Genomic DNA, 15,608 nt, shown 5'->3' with positions numbered 1-15,608 from the left:
TATAGTGTCTTGCATACACTTGAATGTTCACATTGATGATTTATTTCTTCTAGGCTGATGTTTCTCTGTTCTCTGGGAGCATAACTCAGGTTGGAAGTCCTGTTGGAAGTGCAATGAACCTTATTCCTGAAGATGGCCTCCCCCCCATCCTCATCTCCACTGGTGTGAAAGGAGGTATGTGGTCTTCAGTGTTTAAACAGAACAGTTCTGGATGCCTCATGTTCCCTTCTCTTGAAGGAAAGGACAGCTGGGCAGTCTCTGTCCTCCCGTGTAACAAGTGCAGCTTCCTCAGTGCCGTGAGAACAGTTGCTCCTGTGCCTGGTCTACAGTAGCTGTTCATGGTTTTGGTAGAATGTAATTCTTCATCTCTGGAAGGATATTTCCTTCTGCAGGGTTGCTTGTGGTTCTAGAGTTCAGCCTGGTGCACTCAGGATTTATTTAGTGTATTCAGCTTTTGTTTTGACGTGTAATGATACCTCAGGAAGTTACACCAGGAGGACGTAAGCAATAGTTTTGCTGTTAAAAGTATCTTTTAGCTGGGTGTGGTAGCCCAGGGTTGTCATATGTTTTAATTAAATAGATATACAAAAGTATCTGTTCTTTCTTGGTACAAGATGGTGTAAGTAACTGAATTTAACAGATGCAAGCTTTATCAAAATAGAACCCAATCTCTGACTTACGTTATTAATAAAATAAGTCATTATAATTCTTTGTCATTGTAAAATGTATTAAAAGAATCCAAATTTGTGCTTACACAGCAACCTTCTTAACAAAACCATGTTGTAGGGAATCCTGGTGAAGGAGCCAAGGGGTGACACGACCGCAGAGTGCTTCAGTAGCTGGGATGGTGGCATTTCATACATCCACCTCTGCCTTCAGGCAGTCGCTTTCCAGCGATGGACTGCGAACAGTTTCATTTCTCCTTCATCTTAGCCTTTACCCTTCCTTGTAGACTCACACTTCCTGTGTTTTATCTTTTGTATTATTGCCAGTTACCTTTAAAACGAGGACATACCACAAGTTATTTTTGTGTAGCAATACTTAGTGGACTGCCAGGACATATGACGTGCTTTCTGTGTGAGCATTTTGCCTGCCTGTCGTTATGTGTGTTACCTGTAAGCCGAGTGCCTGTGTCTCCTGGAAGTTCAGCTGTGGACAGGTGTGAGCTGCCATGTGGGTCTGGGAACGGAACCCAGGTCTCTGCAAGAGCAGCAACTGCACTTGAACTCTGAGCCATCTCTCTGGCCTAATTTATCTTACTATGCTCATTCCTTATAACCATCTTTCAGCTCCTTTTGTCACTTCACTTCTGATACCTTACATGTTATGTACAGATTGTCTTTTTATACTTGTATGTTTTTTCCCTTGCTAGAGTAATGAGCTTTATAGTGGGCAAAACATCCTCTTTGAACTATTTTTAAGTAAACTCTGGTCTGTTTTTAAAAATTATACACACCTATTTATGAGTCATTGTGGACATTAAATCAGATTACATACGTTTATGTTTATACCAAGAAACTGGCGGGCTGGAGAGATGGCTCAGTGGTTCAGACCACTGGCTGCTCTTCCAGAGGTCCCGAGTTCAATTTCCAGCACCCACATGGTGGCTCACAACCATCTGTAATGAGATCTGGTGCCCTCTTCCGGCGTGCAGACAGAACATTATGTATAAGGAGAGAGGGAGGGAGGGAGAGAGAGAGAGAAACAAAGAAACCATCAATCAAGTTGGCTTGTAATTATTACTTTCTCTTTCCGCTGTTTGAAAGACTTCTGTGTGGCCAGACTTCTTGAACAGCTCTTAGGCTTTCAGCTGTCTGTCCCTCAGTCTTATCTTAGGATGCCTACAATATAACACTCTGCTCTTTCCCGCTATTCTGTTATGTTTCTGTTCCCATGTAAACACTTTTTTTTTTGCTGTAGATAGTTAGACCATGAAACCGTTAGGTCTTGTTTACGTTTGTAGATGCTGTTTCTTTTATTCATAGAAGTTTTGTCCTAGACAAAACTGAGTCTGTAGAAGTTTTGTGAGTGTTTTGTACGCTCAAATGCTGCTGTTCCTAGCTCAGTATTCCTAGATTGTGTGACACCTTTGCTCCTTTACCAGGACTCCTGGAACTTTTTTTTTTTTTTTTTTTTTTGTTAAGAAGGTTGTGCTATAAGTGAAATTTAGGTGATTTTATTGTTTATTTTGAGATGGGATCTTCCTATGTAGCTCCGAATAACCTGTAGCTCACTATGTAGATCAGACTGGCCTTGAACTCAAAAAGATCCATGTATATCTCCCTCCTGATCTGCTGGGATTAAGGGTGTGTGCCACCATACCCAGTAGTTTAAGAATTGTCAGAGCTTGCTCTATTAATAAAAGAAAGTATATTGTTGGGCGCTGTGTTGGTATCACAATCTCTTACCTAGAATTTTGCAGTTTTTCTTATTTTACTGGGATAACTTATTAAAAAAATACAAATCACTTAATATTTTTCTTTCAAATATATATTTTCATTGATAGGAAGGTCAAAAAAATTAGTTTTTATTTCTTTTGATCAGTGAAAAATGGTATCATCTTTTCATCCTGAGTATCCCTTTGTGGGACAATCTGAGGGCAGCCCTGGAATTTCTTTTGTTTTAGAGACAGGGTCTTGCTCTGTTGCCCAGGCTGGAGTGCAGTGGCTAGTCACAGGTGCGATCCCACTACTGACCTGCACGGGAGTTTTGACCTGCAGCCCTGGAATTTCAATTTCAATTCCTTTCCCACATTTTTGAAGTTAGATTCTCCATGATTACTGGTCATGATTTTGACTTTCTACTGAGTTGAACGCGAATAAGAATAAAGTGAAGGAAGTGGTTAAGTAGTACATATGTGCTTGCAGAACTAGGGAGGCGCACACTGGGTCTCAGGGAGTAGCTTTGTGCTCACAGTCTCCTGTGTGGCTTCCTAATGCTTTCAGGAATGTGTGTGCCGAGTTCTTACTGTATTCGAGGAGTTATTTCAGGAATGTGTGTGAAGCGGTTACTGATCAGAGTTGTATTTTTTAGTGCATTAACAAAGTAGTGCTTTTTAAGGGTTAAAAGTATTAAATAGTAAAAAAAAAAAAGTACAGAATAAAAAATCAGGCTCTCTGTGTCCCAGTTTCTTGACATCCTTTCCATAGGCACTCCTAGTAATAATCCTATATAATCATCTTTTAATATATTTTAGATTATTTTAGATATTGATCTTGAAACATTTGTTTTGTGATGTTTTGTTAAATAAAGAGGCAGAGCAGACTTGGAGCATTTTGTGGGAAGGTTTATACATAGGACAGCACATTTTCATTCCAGGTGAGTGAAGGAGGCACCATTGCCGTGCAGTGAGACCGTGGTACAAACCACGACCAGTGTCACCTGTTCATAAATCAGCTGCTGCCTCTCTTCTGTGAGGAATCTTTCCAGTCTCCGCCAGACTTCCTTCTCAGTTTGTCCTTTTAACCAGTCCACTGCGATGTTTTCTGTCCACAGACTATGCTGGGGAGGAGAGGCCGTTTCAGATGTCAGTCAGTTTGTCCCTTTAATTGGTCCACTGTGATGTTTTCTGTCCACAGACTATGCTGTGGAGGAGAGGCCGTCACAGATGTCAGTCATGCAGCAGCTGGAGGACGGAGGACCTGACCCGCTGGTCTTTGTTTTAAATGCAAATTTATTGTCCATGGTTAAAATTGTAAACTGTAAGTTAGAACTTTTTAATTAAAAATAATTTAAACACGTAATTTTTAAAGCTTTCATGCTCTTCACACAAAAGTATTTTAATATGTAGTCACATTCTACTGGAAACAGTTCTGAAGAAGTTGGTTCATATAAAAATAGACAGCTGTGAGGTTAATGGGACATGCTTACCTTTAGTCAGACATGAGACAGGTGAATTCTCCATGGAGGAAAGTAAAATAGATCTTGCAGTGATGTGGGTTAAAGTCTGCTTGAAATGGCTATGTTAAGTCACAACTAATGGCCAAATTAATCCAAGTGAGTAAGTTACCAGCAGAACAGCATTTCATAGTAGATCTTAAGATCCAGAAGCTTAGCCAGGGCTACACAGAGAAACCCTCTCAAAAACAAAACAAAACAAAACAAAAAAGGATCCAGAAGCTTTAATCATGCAGAACCAGATATGTTAACCACATAATATATATTCAAACTGTGGTACTTAGTACATTGTCAGAAGAAACTGCAGTTCTTGGTGTGGAAATTATGGGCATCAGTATAAGAAAGAAGATCGTAACTTTAATCTTGATTCTTTCTGGTACACTGGAAAACAGAGAACGCATTTATCCTGGAAGAGGTGGTTTGTGGGAGAACGTCCCCCAGTCCTCACTGTGTACTTGTTTTAAGTTGACCTTAGAAACTAGAAACAGCTACGCACAGCTTCCGAAGAAGAATTCTCCGTTGATGAAATGGAGGTTTCTGGCTTAATTATACCTTTATATATTTGGCCTATTGTTAATGTCATCCACTTTTTCTTATAAATCATATTTAAGTATAGTTTTGCTTAGAATTTCAATTTACCACATCTAGTTTAGAAGTTACAATTAGAAATTAGCTAACCTCTCTATTTGTGGATAGGAGCCATTCTGTGCTTTTACCTGGTACTGTGGTATAGCATCTTGCCCTCAGAAGTCATCCATTCGGTGATTATGGAATGACAAAGAGAGAGAAATTAGCTAGCCTTCAGTTCCCGAAGCACCTTAAAATAGTAGATTAATTGGAAGGGAGGATATGTTTGCCGTGCAAGCATGGGAACCTGAGTTTGATCCCAGCACCCACATAAAAAAAAAAAAAAAAACGAAGAGGAGGAGGAAGGAGAAGGTCGGGTGCAGCAGGGTGTGTCTGCAATCCTAGCATTGGAGAAGCAGATCTGGGGATCTAAGGCTTTCTCAGAGAACCTGGCTCAGAGAATAAGTTGGAAAACAATTGAAGGCAATTTTTGCCGTTTTGTAACAGATTTCTGTGCTTCCTTCTGAGATCAAGGATTGAGAAGAGTGTTTATATGTTTATTCCACCTATAGATGTGAACAGGAAGTGCTGGTGTTTTACAACCAAGGGAATGCATGCTGTGGGTCAATCTGAAATAGTAATTTTGCTACAGTGTCTACCAGATGAGAAATGTTTGCCAAAGGACATCTTTAATCACTTTGTACAACTTTATCGGGATGCACTGGCAGGTAGGAATGCATTATAATTTTGCACCATTAGTAGATGATAAAAAGTTTTGGACTCAGATATAAAACAACCATAGTAGATATGGAAGCATAACATTGAACTTTGATATTTTCTAACAGTGCTGGGAATTGAACATATGTCCTCATTTGTGGTAGGCAAACACTCTACCACCGAATCATATCCCCAGATCTTGGATTTTGATATTAGTGGCAAGTTAGAACTCACTATAGTTTGAGAAATTTACATATTTTATTACTTGATGTGGTTCTCTTTGTTTTACAAAGGATAGACTCAAAATTATAGGAGAATCCATTGACCTTGGGGTAAGAATATTGTTTTGAGTTATTTGGGGTCATAACATAAGTATCTAGTAGAAGGAAGCATAATCATAACTCATTCATCATAATCTTTAGTGTCAGTATTTATATAATCATGATATAAAACACTTGAATATTCATATTTTTTATTCAATTAACTTATATGGTTTCAAAATAAGTTATATTAAATATGCAACATAAAAGTAAAGGCACACTTTTTTATTACAATTTATTCACTTTGTATTCCAGCTGTAGCCCCCTCCCTCAGGCCCTCCCTATTCCACCCTCCCTCCTCCTCCTTCTCCTATGCCCCTCCCTCAGTCCACTGATAGGGGAGGTCCACCTCTCCTTCCATTTGACCCTAGCCTATCAGGTTTTATCAGGACTGGCTACATTGTCTTCCTCTGTGGCCTGGTAAGGCTGCTTCCCCCTCAGTGGGAGGTGATCAAAGAGCCAGCCACTAAGTTCATATCTAGGGAACCCACTTGGAGACTGAGCTGCCATGGACTACATCTGTGCAGGGGTTCTAGGTTATCTCCATGCATGGTCCTTGGTTGGCGTATCAGTCTCAGCAAAGACCCCTGTGCCCAGATTTTTTTTGTTCTGTTGCTCTTTGTGGAATTCCTGTCCCCTCCAGGTCTTTCTATCTCCTCCTTCTTTCATAAGATTCCCTGCACTCTGCCCAAAGTTTGGCTGTGAGTTTCAGCATCTGCTTTGATATCCTGGTGGGTAGAGTCTTTCAGAGGCCCTTGTGGTAGGCTTCTGTCCTGTTCCCTTTTTTCCCCTCTTCCAATGTCTATCCTGTTTGCCTTTCTGAGCGAGGATTGAACATCTTACCCAGAGTCCTCTAAAGGCCCACTTTTTAAAAACTGGAGAAGGCTAAGGGTGTTAACTTAAGGAAATACTAAACTTGACAGAGAAATACTTATATTTGACCAACATGGTGGTTTATACCTGTAATTCTTGTACTTTGGAGGCTGATGTAGGCAGATCATGAGTTCAAGGCCAACCTGTGCTATATAGTGAGATCCTACCTCAAAAACAATAACAATACATTTAAGTTTATGATTTGACAGTAAAGATTCACCTGACTTAACAGAAAAGATAAGATAGGGTTTAAATGAACAAATTTTTATTTATAATAATAGAAGGTCAGTAAATAATATCTGCTGTTGATAGATGTACAGACTAAAACAAATACGAGGTTTTTGTTGTTTTGAGGCAAGGTTTCACTGTGTAGCCAGGCTGGCCTGGAACTCACTTTGTATAACATGTGGGCCTTGAACTCACAGAGATCCTTCTCCCTCTGCCTCCAGAGTACTAGGATGAGGCTTTTTTTTTTTTTTTTTTTTAAGATTTATTTATTTATTATGTATAGTGTTGTGCCTGCACGAAAGAAGAGGGCACCAGATCTCATTGTAGATTGTTGTGAGCCACCATGTGGTTGTTAGGAGTTGAATTCAGGACATCTGGAAGAGCAGCCAGTGTCTTAACCTCTGGGCCATCTGTCCAGCCCAGGATGAGGTCTTTTTAAAGAATCTATTTCTATTTTAACTCTGTGCATACATGTGTGTCTGTGAACATGAGAGGCCTCAGGAGGCAGAGTGTGGGCTGTGGACCTGGAGCTGGACCTGCGGGTGGTTGCGAACTGCCTAATGTGGGAGCTGGGAACCAACTAGAACCTTCTGCAGGAGCAGCATGCACTTTCCATCACTGACTCGCCGCTGAGCCATCTCTCCAGCCCTGCTTCTTCACTAAAAAGGATTCTTAAGACACATCTCTCATCTCAGAACTCAGTAGGCTGAGGCAGGAGGATGGTGAATTCCAGACTAGTCTAGGATACATAATGAGACCCCCATCTCAAATAAATCAAAAAACAGAAGAGAAAGATTGTCCTGAGGAACATATTATTTGGTAGTACTGTATAAAGATATGAAATAATGAAATACTCAGGCTTTCTTTTTAAATTCATTATTGGGTGTATATATTTATTATATTTGCGTGTGGGCGGCATTTGCCACAGCATATTTGTGGAGGTCAGAGGACAACTTTATGGGGTCAGTTCTCTTCTTTCACTTTATGTGTGGGTTCTGAGGACTGAATTCAGGTCATCAGCTACTAATGGTAAACACTTTAACCCCTGGACTATCTCCTACACTCAGTCACTCTGTCTGTCTGTCTGTCTGTCTTTTTTGTTGTTGTTGTTGGGCAGAGTTTCTCTGTGTAGCCCTGGTTATCCTGTAATTCACATTGTAGACCAGAGTGGCCTCGAACTCAGATTTCTGCCTGCCTTTGCCTCCCAAATGCTGGGATCGCAGGTGCACTGTCAATTCACGAAGTCTTTCTTAATGTTGCAATTCCCTTTGTGAAATTTTGAGCCAAAGATGTTATCTAAAATAAAAAATGCTTTTGTATGTGAATTATTCTTTGAAGCATTGCCTAAATATTACACAAAAATTAGAAACAATGAAAATACTCAAGTGTGGGTAAAAAGTTTAACTGTTATTATGTGTATGCTTCTTTTTAAGACCTTTTACCAGCCGGTCAGTCATGGTGGTACTCACCTGTAATCCCAGCACTTGGGAGGCAGAGGCAGGCTGATCTCTGTGAGTTTGAGGCCAGCCTTGTTTAAGAAATGAGTCCAGGATAGCAGGGCTACACAGAGAAACCCTGTCTCGAAAAACAAAAAAACAAAACAAAAAAGTTCCTAGCACCAACATAGTGGCTCACAGTCACCCTGAATCCAGTTTCAGTGCCCTTTTCTGACCTCCTTGGGTTTCTGTGTACACATGGCACATGCACAGAACTCAGACATACACATATGTGTGGTAGCTCACATCGTTAGTAGCACTCAGGAGGCAGAGGCAGGTGGATCTCTGTAAGTTTGAGGCCAGCCTGGTCTACAGGACAGCCAGGGCCACATAGTGAGATCCAGTCTCAACATAGCCACAACCACAAGGGATCAAACTCCATGAGATCTGGTATGCTAACTCAAATGCAGTAATTCATGGACAGCAGTACTGCTCAATGGTAACAATGAACAGACTGCTGTTACCTGCAAGAGCACAGATGTGCTCTGTGGAGCCATACAAGCCAGTCTCAAAGAGTTGGCTGTTGTTGATGTTCGTTGTTTGTGTAATTAGTCTTCAGAACAAGCAAACTCCGGGGTGATAGAAAGCAGATCAGTGCTTTCTTGAAGTGAGGTTAGGGTTTGTTTAACTTCAGATTAGAAGAGTGGATATATGAGCATTTACATTCATTAAGACTCATAAAACTAGCCAGATGGTGGCCCATGTCTGTCATCAGAATATTTGGTAGGTAGGAGAAGTTTGTGAAGTCGAGCATGAAAAACAAAACCAACTCTGTGAGTTTATAGAGCTAGGCATGGTGGCACACGCCTGTAAATCCCGGCATTCAGGAGGCAGAGGCAGTAAGAGCTCTTGAGCTTTCAAAGCGAGCCTGGCCTACAGAGTGTGTTCTAGGACAGCCAGGACTACACAGGGAAAGTCTTTCTTGAAAAACAACAGCAACAACAAAATCTGTGTTTTATGGTGTATGAGTTGTACTTCAGAAATGATTTAACAGGCCATTGTGGAGAGTCAGTAAAAACTTGAGAAATTGCAAGGCTTAAACTTAGTAATAGTGAGAAAAAGAGATGAAAGAAAGCGATGGCTCAGGTAAGTAGGGTTTAGTAACTGATGTCGAGGTGTGGTGTGGTTGGGGAACAGGAGAAGGCTACCCTCAGATTTCTGGCTTGGCACCTGAGTGAGTTGCTCTCATGCTGTTAAATGATAGGTAGGAAAAGAGCAGGTTTAACAGAAGAGATGAGTTCTTGATTCAGTCTGCTAAATTAGTGCGAATGTCTATAAAGTTTGAACTAATCAGAGGGAATATGTAAATAATAGGTAAATATGTGGGTGTGGCTCTTAGGAGGTAAATCTGGCCCCACCCAGACACCAGGCCCACCCACAGACAGTGGTGACAAGGGCAGGTGACACATGATGAGGAAGTGCGAGTGCTGGAGAGGAAGAGAATCAGAACTGAAGATAGCCTTCGGGGTAGCCTGCACCACCGCCTGAGGTCATGGTGAAGCCCTGGCCGTGTAGCAGGCGGGATCTGTGTCATGTCTATGGCCCATGCTCCCACCAGAGGCCAGGCAAACGTCTCTGTTGACGTGTGAAGGCTGTGCAGAGCTGGCCCCACCCTTCACCACGAGACTGCTCCACCCCAGCCTTTCCTGGATAGAGGACCTTGTGTTGTGGGTCCTGAGAGTGGGCTGCAGGCCAGAGAGCTGGCTGAGTCCCTGGCAGGGCAAAACGGGAGAGCTGGCATGCTGACCAATGCCGCTACCTCCCAGATCCAGATCCAGGGCTTTGAGATGACCCACCCCAACATCACCCCATCTTTGACCTGTTGGAGCAGAACCAAAGCTGCAGGACCTCCATTTCACAGGGCAACAACAAGCTAACCAATAACGAGTTTTAAAAAGTAGATAAGTCTAGTTTAAGTTTAGGAGACATAGCTTTTGCATAATAGTTGGAATTATAATTTGAATAGGATAGGCCAGTGTGAAGTGACTAAGTTGTAGACAAAATCTAGGGTGATAATGACAGTATACTGTATGAATGATTTTGCATTATAACATTTACTTTACTTTAAATATCTAATCCTCCTACAGCTTTATAGCGTGTTACAGTAATTCAGCCCATGTATACTGTATGTAGTGATCAAATCATGGCAGTAAGTGCCTTCATCCCCTCAAGGATTACTCATTTCTGTGTTGAAAACTTTTCTAGTAAATACAGTGTAGATACTAGTAAGTTTCCTCCTGTGCTGCAGAAACACAGACCTGGTTCCTCTGTGCTGGTGTCTTTTACCAGCTTCTTTCTTCTGTCTCTCCTTGCTGCTCTTTGCAGTCTCTAGTGACCACTCTCCACTCCATCCTTATTTCGTGCTCACGGGAAGCCCTGAAAAACTAGAAAACAAACTGTCTTTTAACAGATGCAATTCACTTTTTAAAAAAATAGCTTTCTTGGGCTGGAGAGAGAGCGCTGTTGATTAAGGGCTTTACTACACAAGCGTGAAGACCTGCGTTCAGTCCCCAGCACATGTAAAAGCAGGTGAATCAGGGACAAGTGCGTATTGCCATCCTAGACCGACCTGCCCGGTGAAAGAGCTCGTCTCAAAAATACAAAGTGGCCCTGGGTGTGGTGACACACGCCTACGGTCCCAGCTCTCAGGGAGGCAGAGGCAGCAGAGCTCTGTGATTTGGAGTCCAGCCAAGGCTACTCAGAAAAACCCTGTCTTGGAAAACAAACAAACAAACAAACAAACAAACAAACAAAAATAAAGGTGGACGGCTCCTGAGGAATGACATTGAAGGCTGACCTCCGGCCTCCACATGCGTGTGCGCACACATGCAAATACAGACACATACACAAAATGAAAATTTTGCAGATATGGCTCTCTCACGGGGAAAGATTGGGAATTCGTGTTTGGTTCTATCTAGCTCAGTTTTGGGTAATGATAATTATTTAAAGTATGATTGATTTCTTGATAGAAAATAATGACCTTTTTATTTTAGGGAATGTTGTGGGCAACTTGGGACATTCTTTCTTCAGCCAGAGTTTTCTGGGCAGTAAGGAGCACGGTGGGTTCTTGTATGTGACGTCTACCTACCAGTCACTGCAGGATCTAGTGCTTCCGACCCCGCCCTACCTGTTTGGGATTCTCATCCAGAAATGGGAGACCCCTTGGGCCAAAGTGTTTCCCATCCGACTCATGTTAAGGCTTGGAGCTGAATATCGACGTAAGTACAGGCGTTTTCAAGCCGCACAGCCAAGATGTGATTAACCGAACCTTGAGATGTTTTGATCCCCCTCTGATTATACAGTTCAGTTAAGAAGTAACTTTTTGAAAATAGGAATGCCAGCTAAACATGACCAGTGTCTGTACTGACTTAGCTATAGTGGAACGAGTGAAAACGCCAAGTGAGGAAGTTGATGGTATTTCTTCCTTTGCAAATTTACTCTTGTGGTTCACCGATTAAAAATATCATCTTCAGGCTGGAGAGATGGCTCAGAGGTTAAGAACACTGGCTCTTCTTCCAAAGGTCCTGAGTTCAGTTCCCAGCAACTACATGGTGGCTCATAACCATCTACAGTGAGATATGTCCTTCTTCTGGTGTGCAGACAGAACACTGTATAAATAACAAACAAATAAATAATGTTTTAAAAAATAGACCATCTTCAAGACAATTAAATTGAACCAGTATCTTTATAGCATATATGTGAACATATTGGTTATTACTTTGTTAGAAGCATTCATAAGAGTTTGTTTTACTTGACTCTCACTGATGATGAAAACTGTGTGTGCTTATGGCTCTGACTTTGTGAGCTGGCTGACAGGTCTTCTTTGGCCATGGTTGTGGCTGTACAACTCTGTTCATGCGTGCGTGCGTGCATGCGCTTTTTTAAGATACTAAAGTCGTGATGCAAACTTTACTTTAACTTCTGTATTTTCATTTACTTAAAAGCAACCTGTCTGGGAATCAGAACACTTGCATAGGTCCTCAGCTCTGTAAGTTTAGGAAAGCAACTCAAATTTTCTTATTGTTAGCTTCTCAAATTGTCAGGTTTGTTTTATAAACTGGTGATTTTGTCTCATGTTATACTATAGTGTTAAAGGAATAAAATAAAATAATAAACGAAACATTAGTTTATAAACCAGAAAATAATATATGTTCTCAACAAGTTGCCTTTCGTACTAGTTTACTGTTTGTTACTGGGTCACTGTCGTGACCGAGAGCAGTTTGTGGAGGAAATGTATTTCAGCTTGTAGGTTACAGCCCATCGTTGAGGGAAGTCAGGAGAGGAGCTGTGGGCCGGAGGCAGGAGCTGAAGCAAAGACCACTGAGGAATGCTGCTTACTGGCTTGTCCCAGGCTCACCTCAGCTACCTTTCTTTTCAGCCCAGGCGCAGCTGCCTAGGAATGTACTGCCCTCAGTGGCCGGTGCCCTTCGACAGCAGTTAGCAGTGGAGAAAAGCTCACTGCACATATGTCAACAAGCCAGTCTCACGGAGACAGCTCTTCCCCAGTGTGTAAAGTTGACAACTAAGATTAGCCATCGCGCCTCTATTTTTACTTACGTGTTTGTCACTGATTAAGAATTTAATGAAGGGGGGCTGGAGAGATAGCTCAGCATCTAAGAGCACTTCTTGTCCTACAGAAGACTAGATTCAGTTCCCAGCACCCAGATGATGGCTTCCAACTACCCTCAACTCCAGTTCTAGGGGATTCGATGCCCTCATCTGATCTATGGGGCTACCAGACACATAAGTGTTACACTGACACACATGCAGGCAAAACACTCATACACATAAAAATAAAACAAGCAAATCAAAACAAATTAAAAGAATAAGTAATTTAATCGAGGGCTGGACTGTGAAGACCTTTAATCCCAGGACTGAGGTGGCAGAGGGAGATGGATCTCTGTGTGCTCATGGTTGGTCTGGTCAATAGAGTTCACTCGAGGCCAGCTAGAGCTCCAAAATGAGATGCTGTCTCAGAAAACCACAACCAACAGCACTCAGCACAGAGGCAGGGGGATCTTTGTGAATTCAAGGCCAACCTGGTCTACAGAGTGAGGTCTAAGACAGCCAAGGCTACATAGAGAAATCCTGTCTTGAATAAACAAAAAAGAAACCAAAAGCATTTAACCAAAACCTATAAAGTGCTTTGAATCCTAGAAATTCGGAAATGGCTAAGATATGATTATAGATTCTTAGGAATGTAAGGGAAAAAACCAGAAATGATGATTAAAATGGTATATTGTATTACAAACCCATGCTTATGATTAAATCATGTGGGTGCTCCAAAGTGATCTTTAGCTTGATCAAGAATGAAGTTGGTTAAGAAACACCTTTTAGGTGAAGATGCCCCTGGATGAGACTCTAAAAACAAGTGAACAGTGGAAAGAAGCTGGATTGCCCACAGAGAAAGCAGCCCGTTTCTTTGTCTTATTTGTCATTTCAAACAGAAGAACTGGTCAGTGAGCCAGCTGGGAGTGCCACCTGGTGCTTGCCCTTCCTTAGGAGGAAGAGAGGAGTGAGCTCGTTGGCTTTCTGAGTATAGGGTTTTGGGGAGAAATTTGGTTTTCTGGACCATACCAATGCAGCTGCTTCCTAGGACCTGATGAGGCACTTTGAAACTGCATGAAAAGACTTTTGTGGTCATCAGACGACTAGCTCTGGCTCACGAGTTATCTGTTACCATACTAAATACTTTTGGAGCCCAACATTTGAAATGTCATAATGAGCCATTAAATTATATTTAACATTATTTTAACAATGATGTTTCTTTTCCTAGAAATTTAAGGTGCCAAATTTAATCTGATAATTTCTCATTTCTATAGTTTACCCCTGCCCACTGTTCAGTGTTAGATTTCGGAAGCCATTGTTTGGAGAGACTGGGCATACCATCATGAATCTTCTAGCAGTAAGTTGGGAATTTCCTTTTCTCTTTCCTGTACTTGTAGAGGAGAAAGGAGAGAAAGATTTCACTATTCTCTTTCCTGTACTTGTAGAGGAGAAAGGAGAGAAAGATTTTGCTATTTTGTTGACAGCTCCGCCCCTGCTGCTTCAGGCAGGTGAAGGCATGTGCTGGAGGCGAACAGAACATGCATATGTTTTTTAAAACAGATGGAGCTTTTGGGTGAAATAGTCCAGGACTCCAGCCCTGACTGTGCTTTTGAGGCAGTGACCTGGCATGATTCCTGTAAGGACTAGAGCATGGTGTAAAGATACAGCGTTTTGTCTTGTTTCCATTGTAGGAAGGACATCCTCTATCCCTCTGCATCTCAGTTCACTGCTGAGCTAAAAGTTGGTCCAAGGTTACACTCAAATACATGAAAGGCTTCTTCTGCCCATGGATCTGTGTACTGACTAGGAGTTACATTCTACATTTTTGTACCTACATTTAGCTACAAATACTCACTGAGTTCCTAAAATGTTCTAGACAGTAGACATACAAGAACAAAACAAGTTAGAGCTCATACCTAAAAGAAGACAAACAGCTAAAAAATAAATATAAAAAATGTTAAGTAGCAATAAAGCAGAGTAGTCATTTTATTCGACATTACGTGTAAGGAGAGTAGGAAGCCATCTGATTTATTGCCTTGTGGGCTTACATGTAGTGAGAGAGGTCGGATGCAGCAGTAAGGGTTTCCATTACACGTCCTTTCGTTGTAAATAAGCAAGATCATTCAATGTTGACATTCCTATTTGTGCTACTTCTATTACTGTAAACCAAACCTTACCATTTTATCATGTTCTGTTCTACTTTATTCTTTGCCCAGGACTTCCGAAATTACCAGTATACTTTGCCAGTTGTTCAAGGTTTGGTGGTTGATATGGAAGTTCGAAAAACAAGCATCAAAATTCCCAGCAATAGATACAATGAGGTAAGATTTTATCATGAAGGGACTTTTTTTTCATAATTGAAAATATGAGTAAAAGTAAAAAGTACATAATTACATGCAAATTTTATCTTTAGTTGTAGGAAACTCAGTTTATATTAATATTTGGCTTAGTCCATTTATGTAAAATTTCCTTAGAGAAAGGTAGAGTGATAAATTCCAGACTTTTAAAAAAGATTTATTTATTATGTACACAGTGTTTTGTGTGCATGCCTGCAGGTCAGAAGAGAACACCAGGTCTCATTATAGATGGTTGTGAGCCACCATATAGTTTGCTGGGAATTGAACTCAGGACCTTTGGGAAAAACAGCTAGTGCTGTTCCAGTCTTTTAAAGTAACAGGTGTGTCATTTGATCTTTCAGTATTGTGATAGACTTGCATTTTTATTGAGAAGTATAAAGTTAGCTATAGCATACCTATAAAATTTCTGGTGGGATTTTTTTTTCTTATTCTCTAGTACAGTAAATACTGTGTTGTTCATCTTTGTTTTGTTTTTTAAATTGAAAATAGACTTCTTTTTCATACAGTATGTTCTTATGATGTTTTTCCCTCCCCCAAATCCTTCCAGACCCACCCTGACTCCCCACTCTCTGAAATCCACACTTGTTTTCCCTCTCATTAGAATG

The 15,608-nt window shown here is 41.1% G+C and overlaps 1 protein-coding gene across 3 annotated transcripts in view; it reads left to right on the top strand.

Annotated features, from left to right (window-relative positions):
- Zfyve9 (zinc finger FYVE-type containing 9) overlaps positions 1 to 15,608 on the top strand; it is a 128,524-nt gene that overhangs the window by 77,286 nt on the left and 35,630 nt on the right. For all 3 annotated transcript variants that reach the window (XM_055628925.1, XM_055628926.1, XM_055628924.1), the window contains 6 exons: positions 54 to 174; positions 3,579 to 3,701; positions 5,037 to 5,192; positions 11,092 to 11,316; positions 13,921 to 14,003; positions 14,863 to 14,967. In XM_055628925.1, the coding sequence (XP_055484900.1) occupies positions 54 to 174; positions 3,579 to 3,701; positions 5,037 to 5,192; positions 11,092 to 11,316; positions 13,921 to 14,003; positions 14,863 to 14,967 (813 nt within the window). The remainder of the gene's footprint in view (positions 1 to 53; positions 175 to 3,578; positions 3,702 to 5,036; positions 5,193 to 11,091; positions 11,317 to 13,920; positions 14,004 to 14,862; positions 14,968 to 15,608) is intronic.

This window comes from Psammomys obesus, unplaced genomic scaffold, assembly GCF_907164565.1.
Source record: "Psammomys obesus unplaced genomic scaffold, mPsaObe1.curated_primary_1811, whole genome shotgun sequence".
In the NCBI taxonomy this organism is placed as follows: domain Eukaryota; kingdom Metazoa; phylum Chordata; class Mammalia; order Rodentia; family Muridae; genus Psammomys; species Psammomys obesus.
This window is presented reverse-complemented; position numbering and strand designations above follow the sequence as displayed.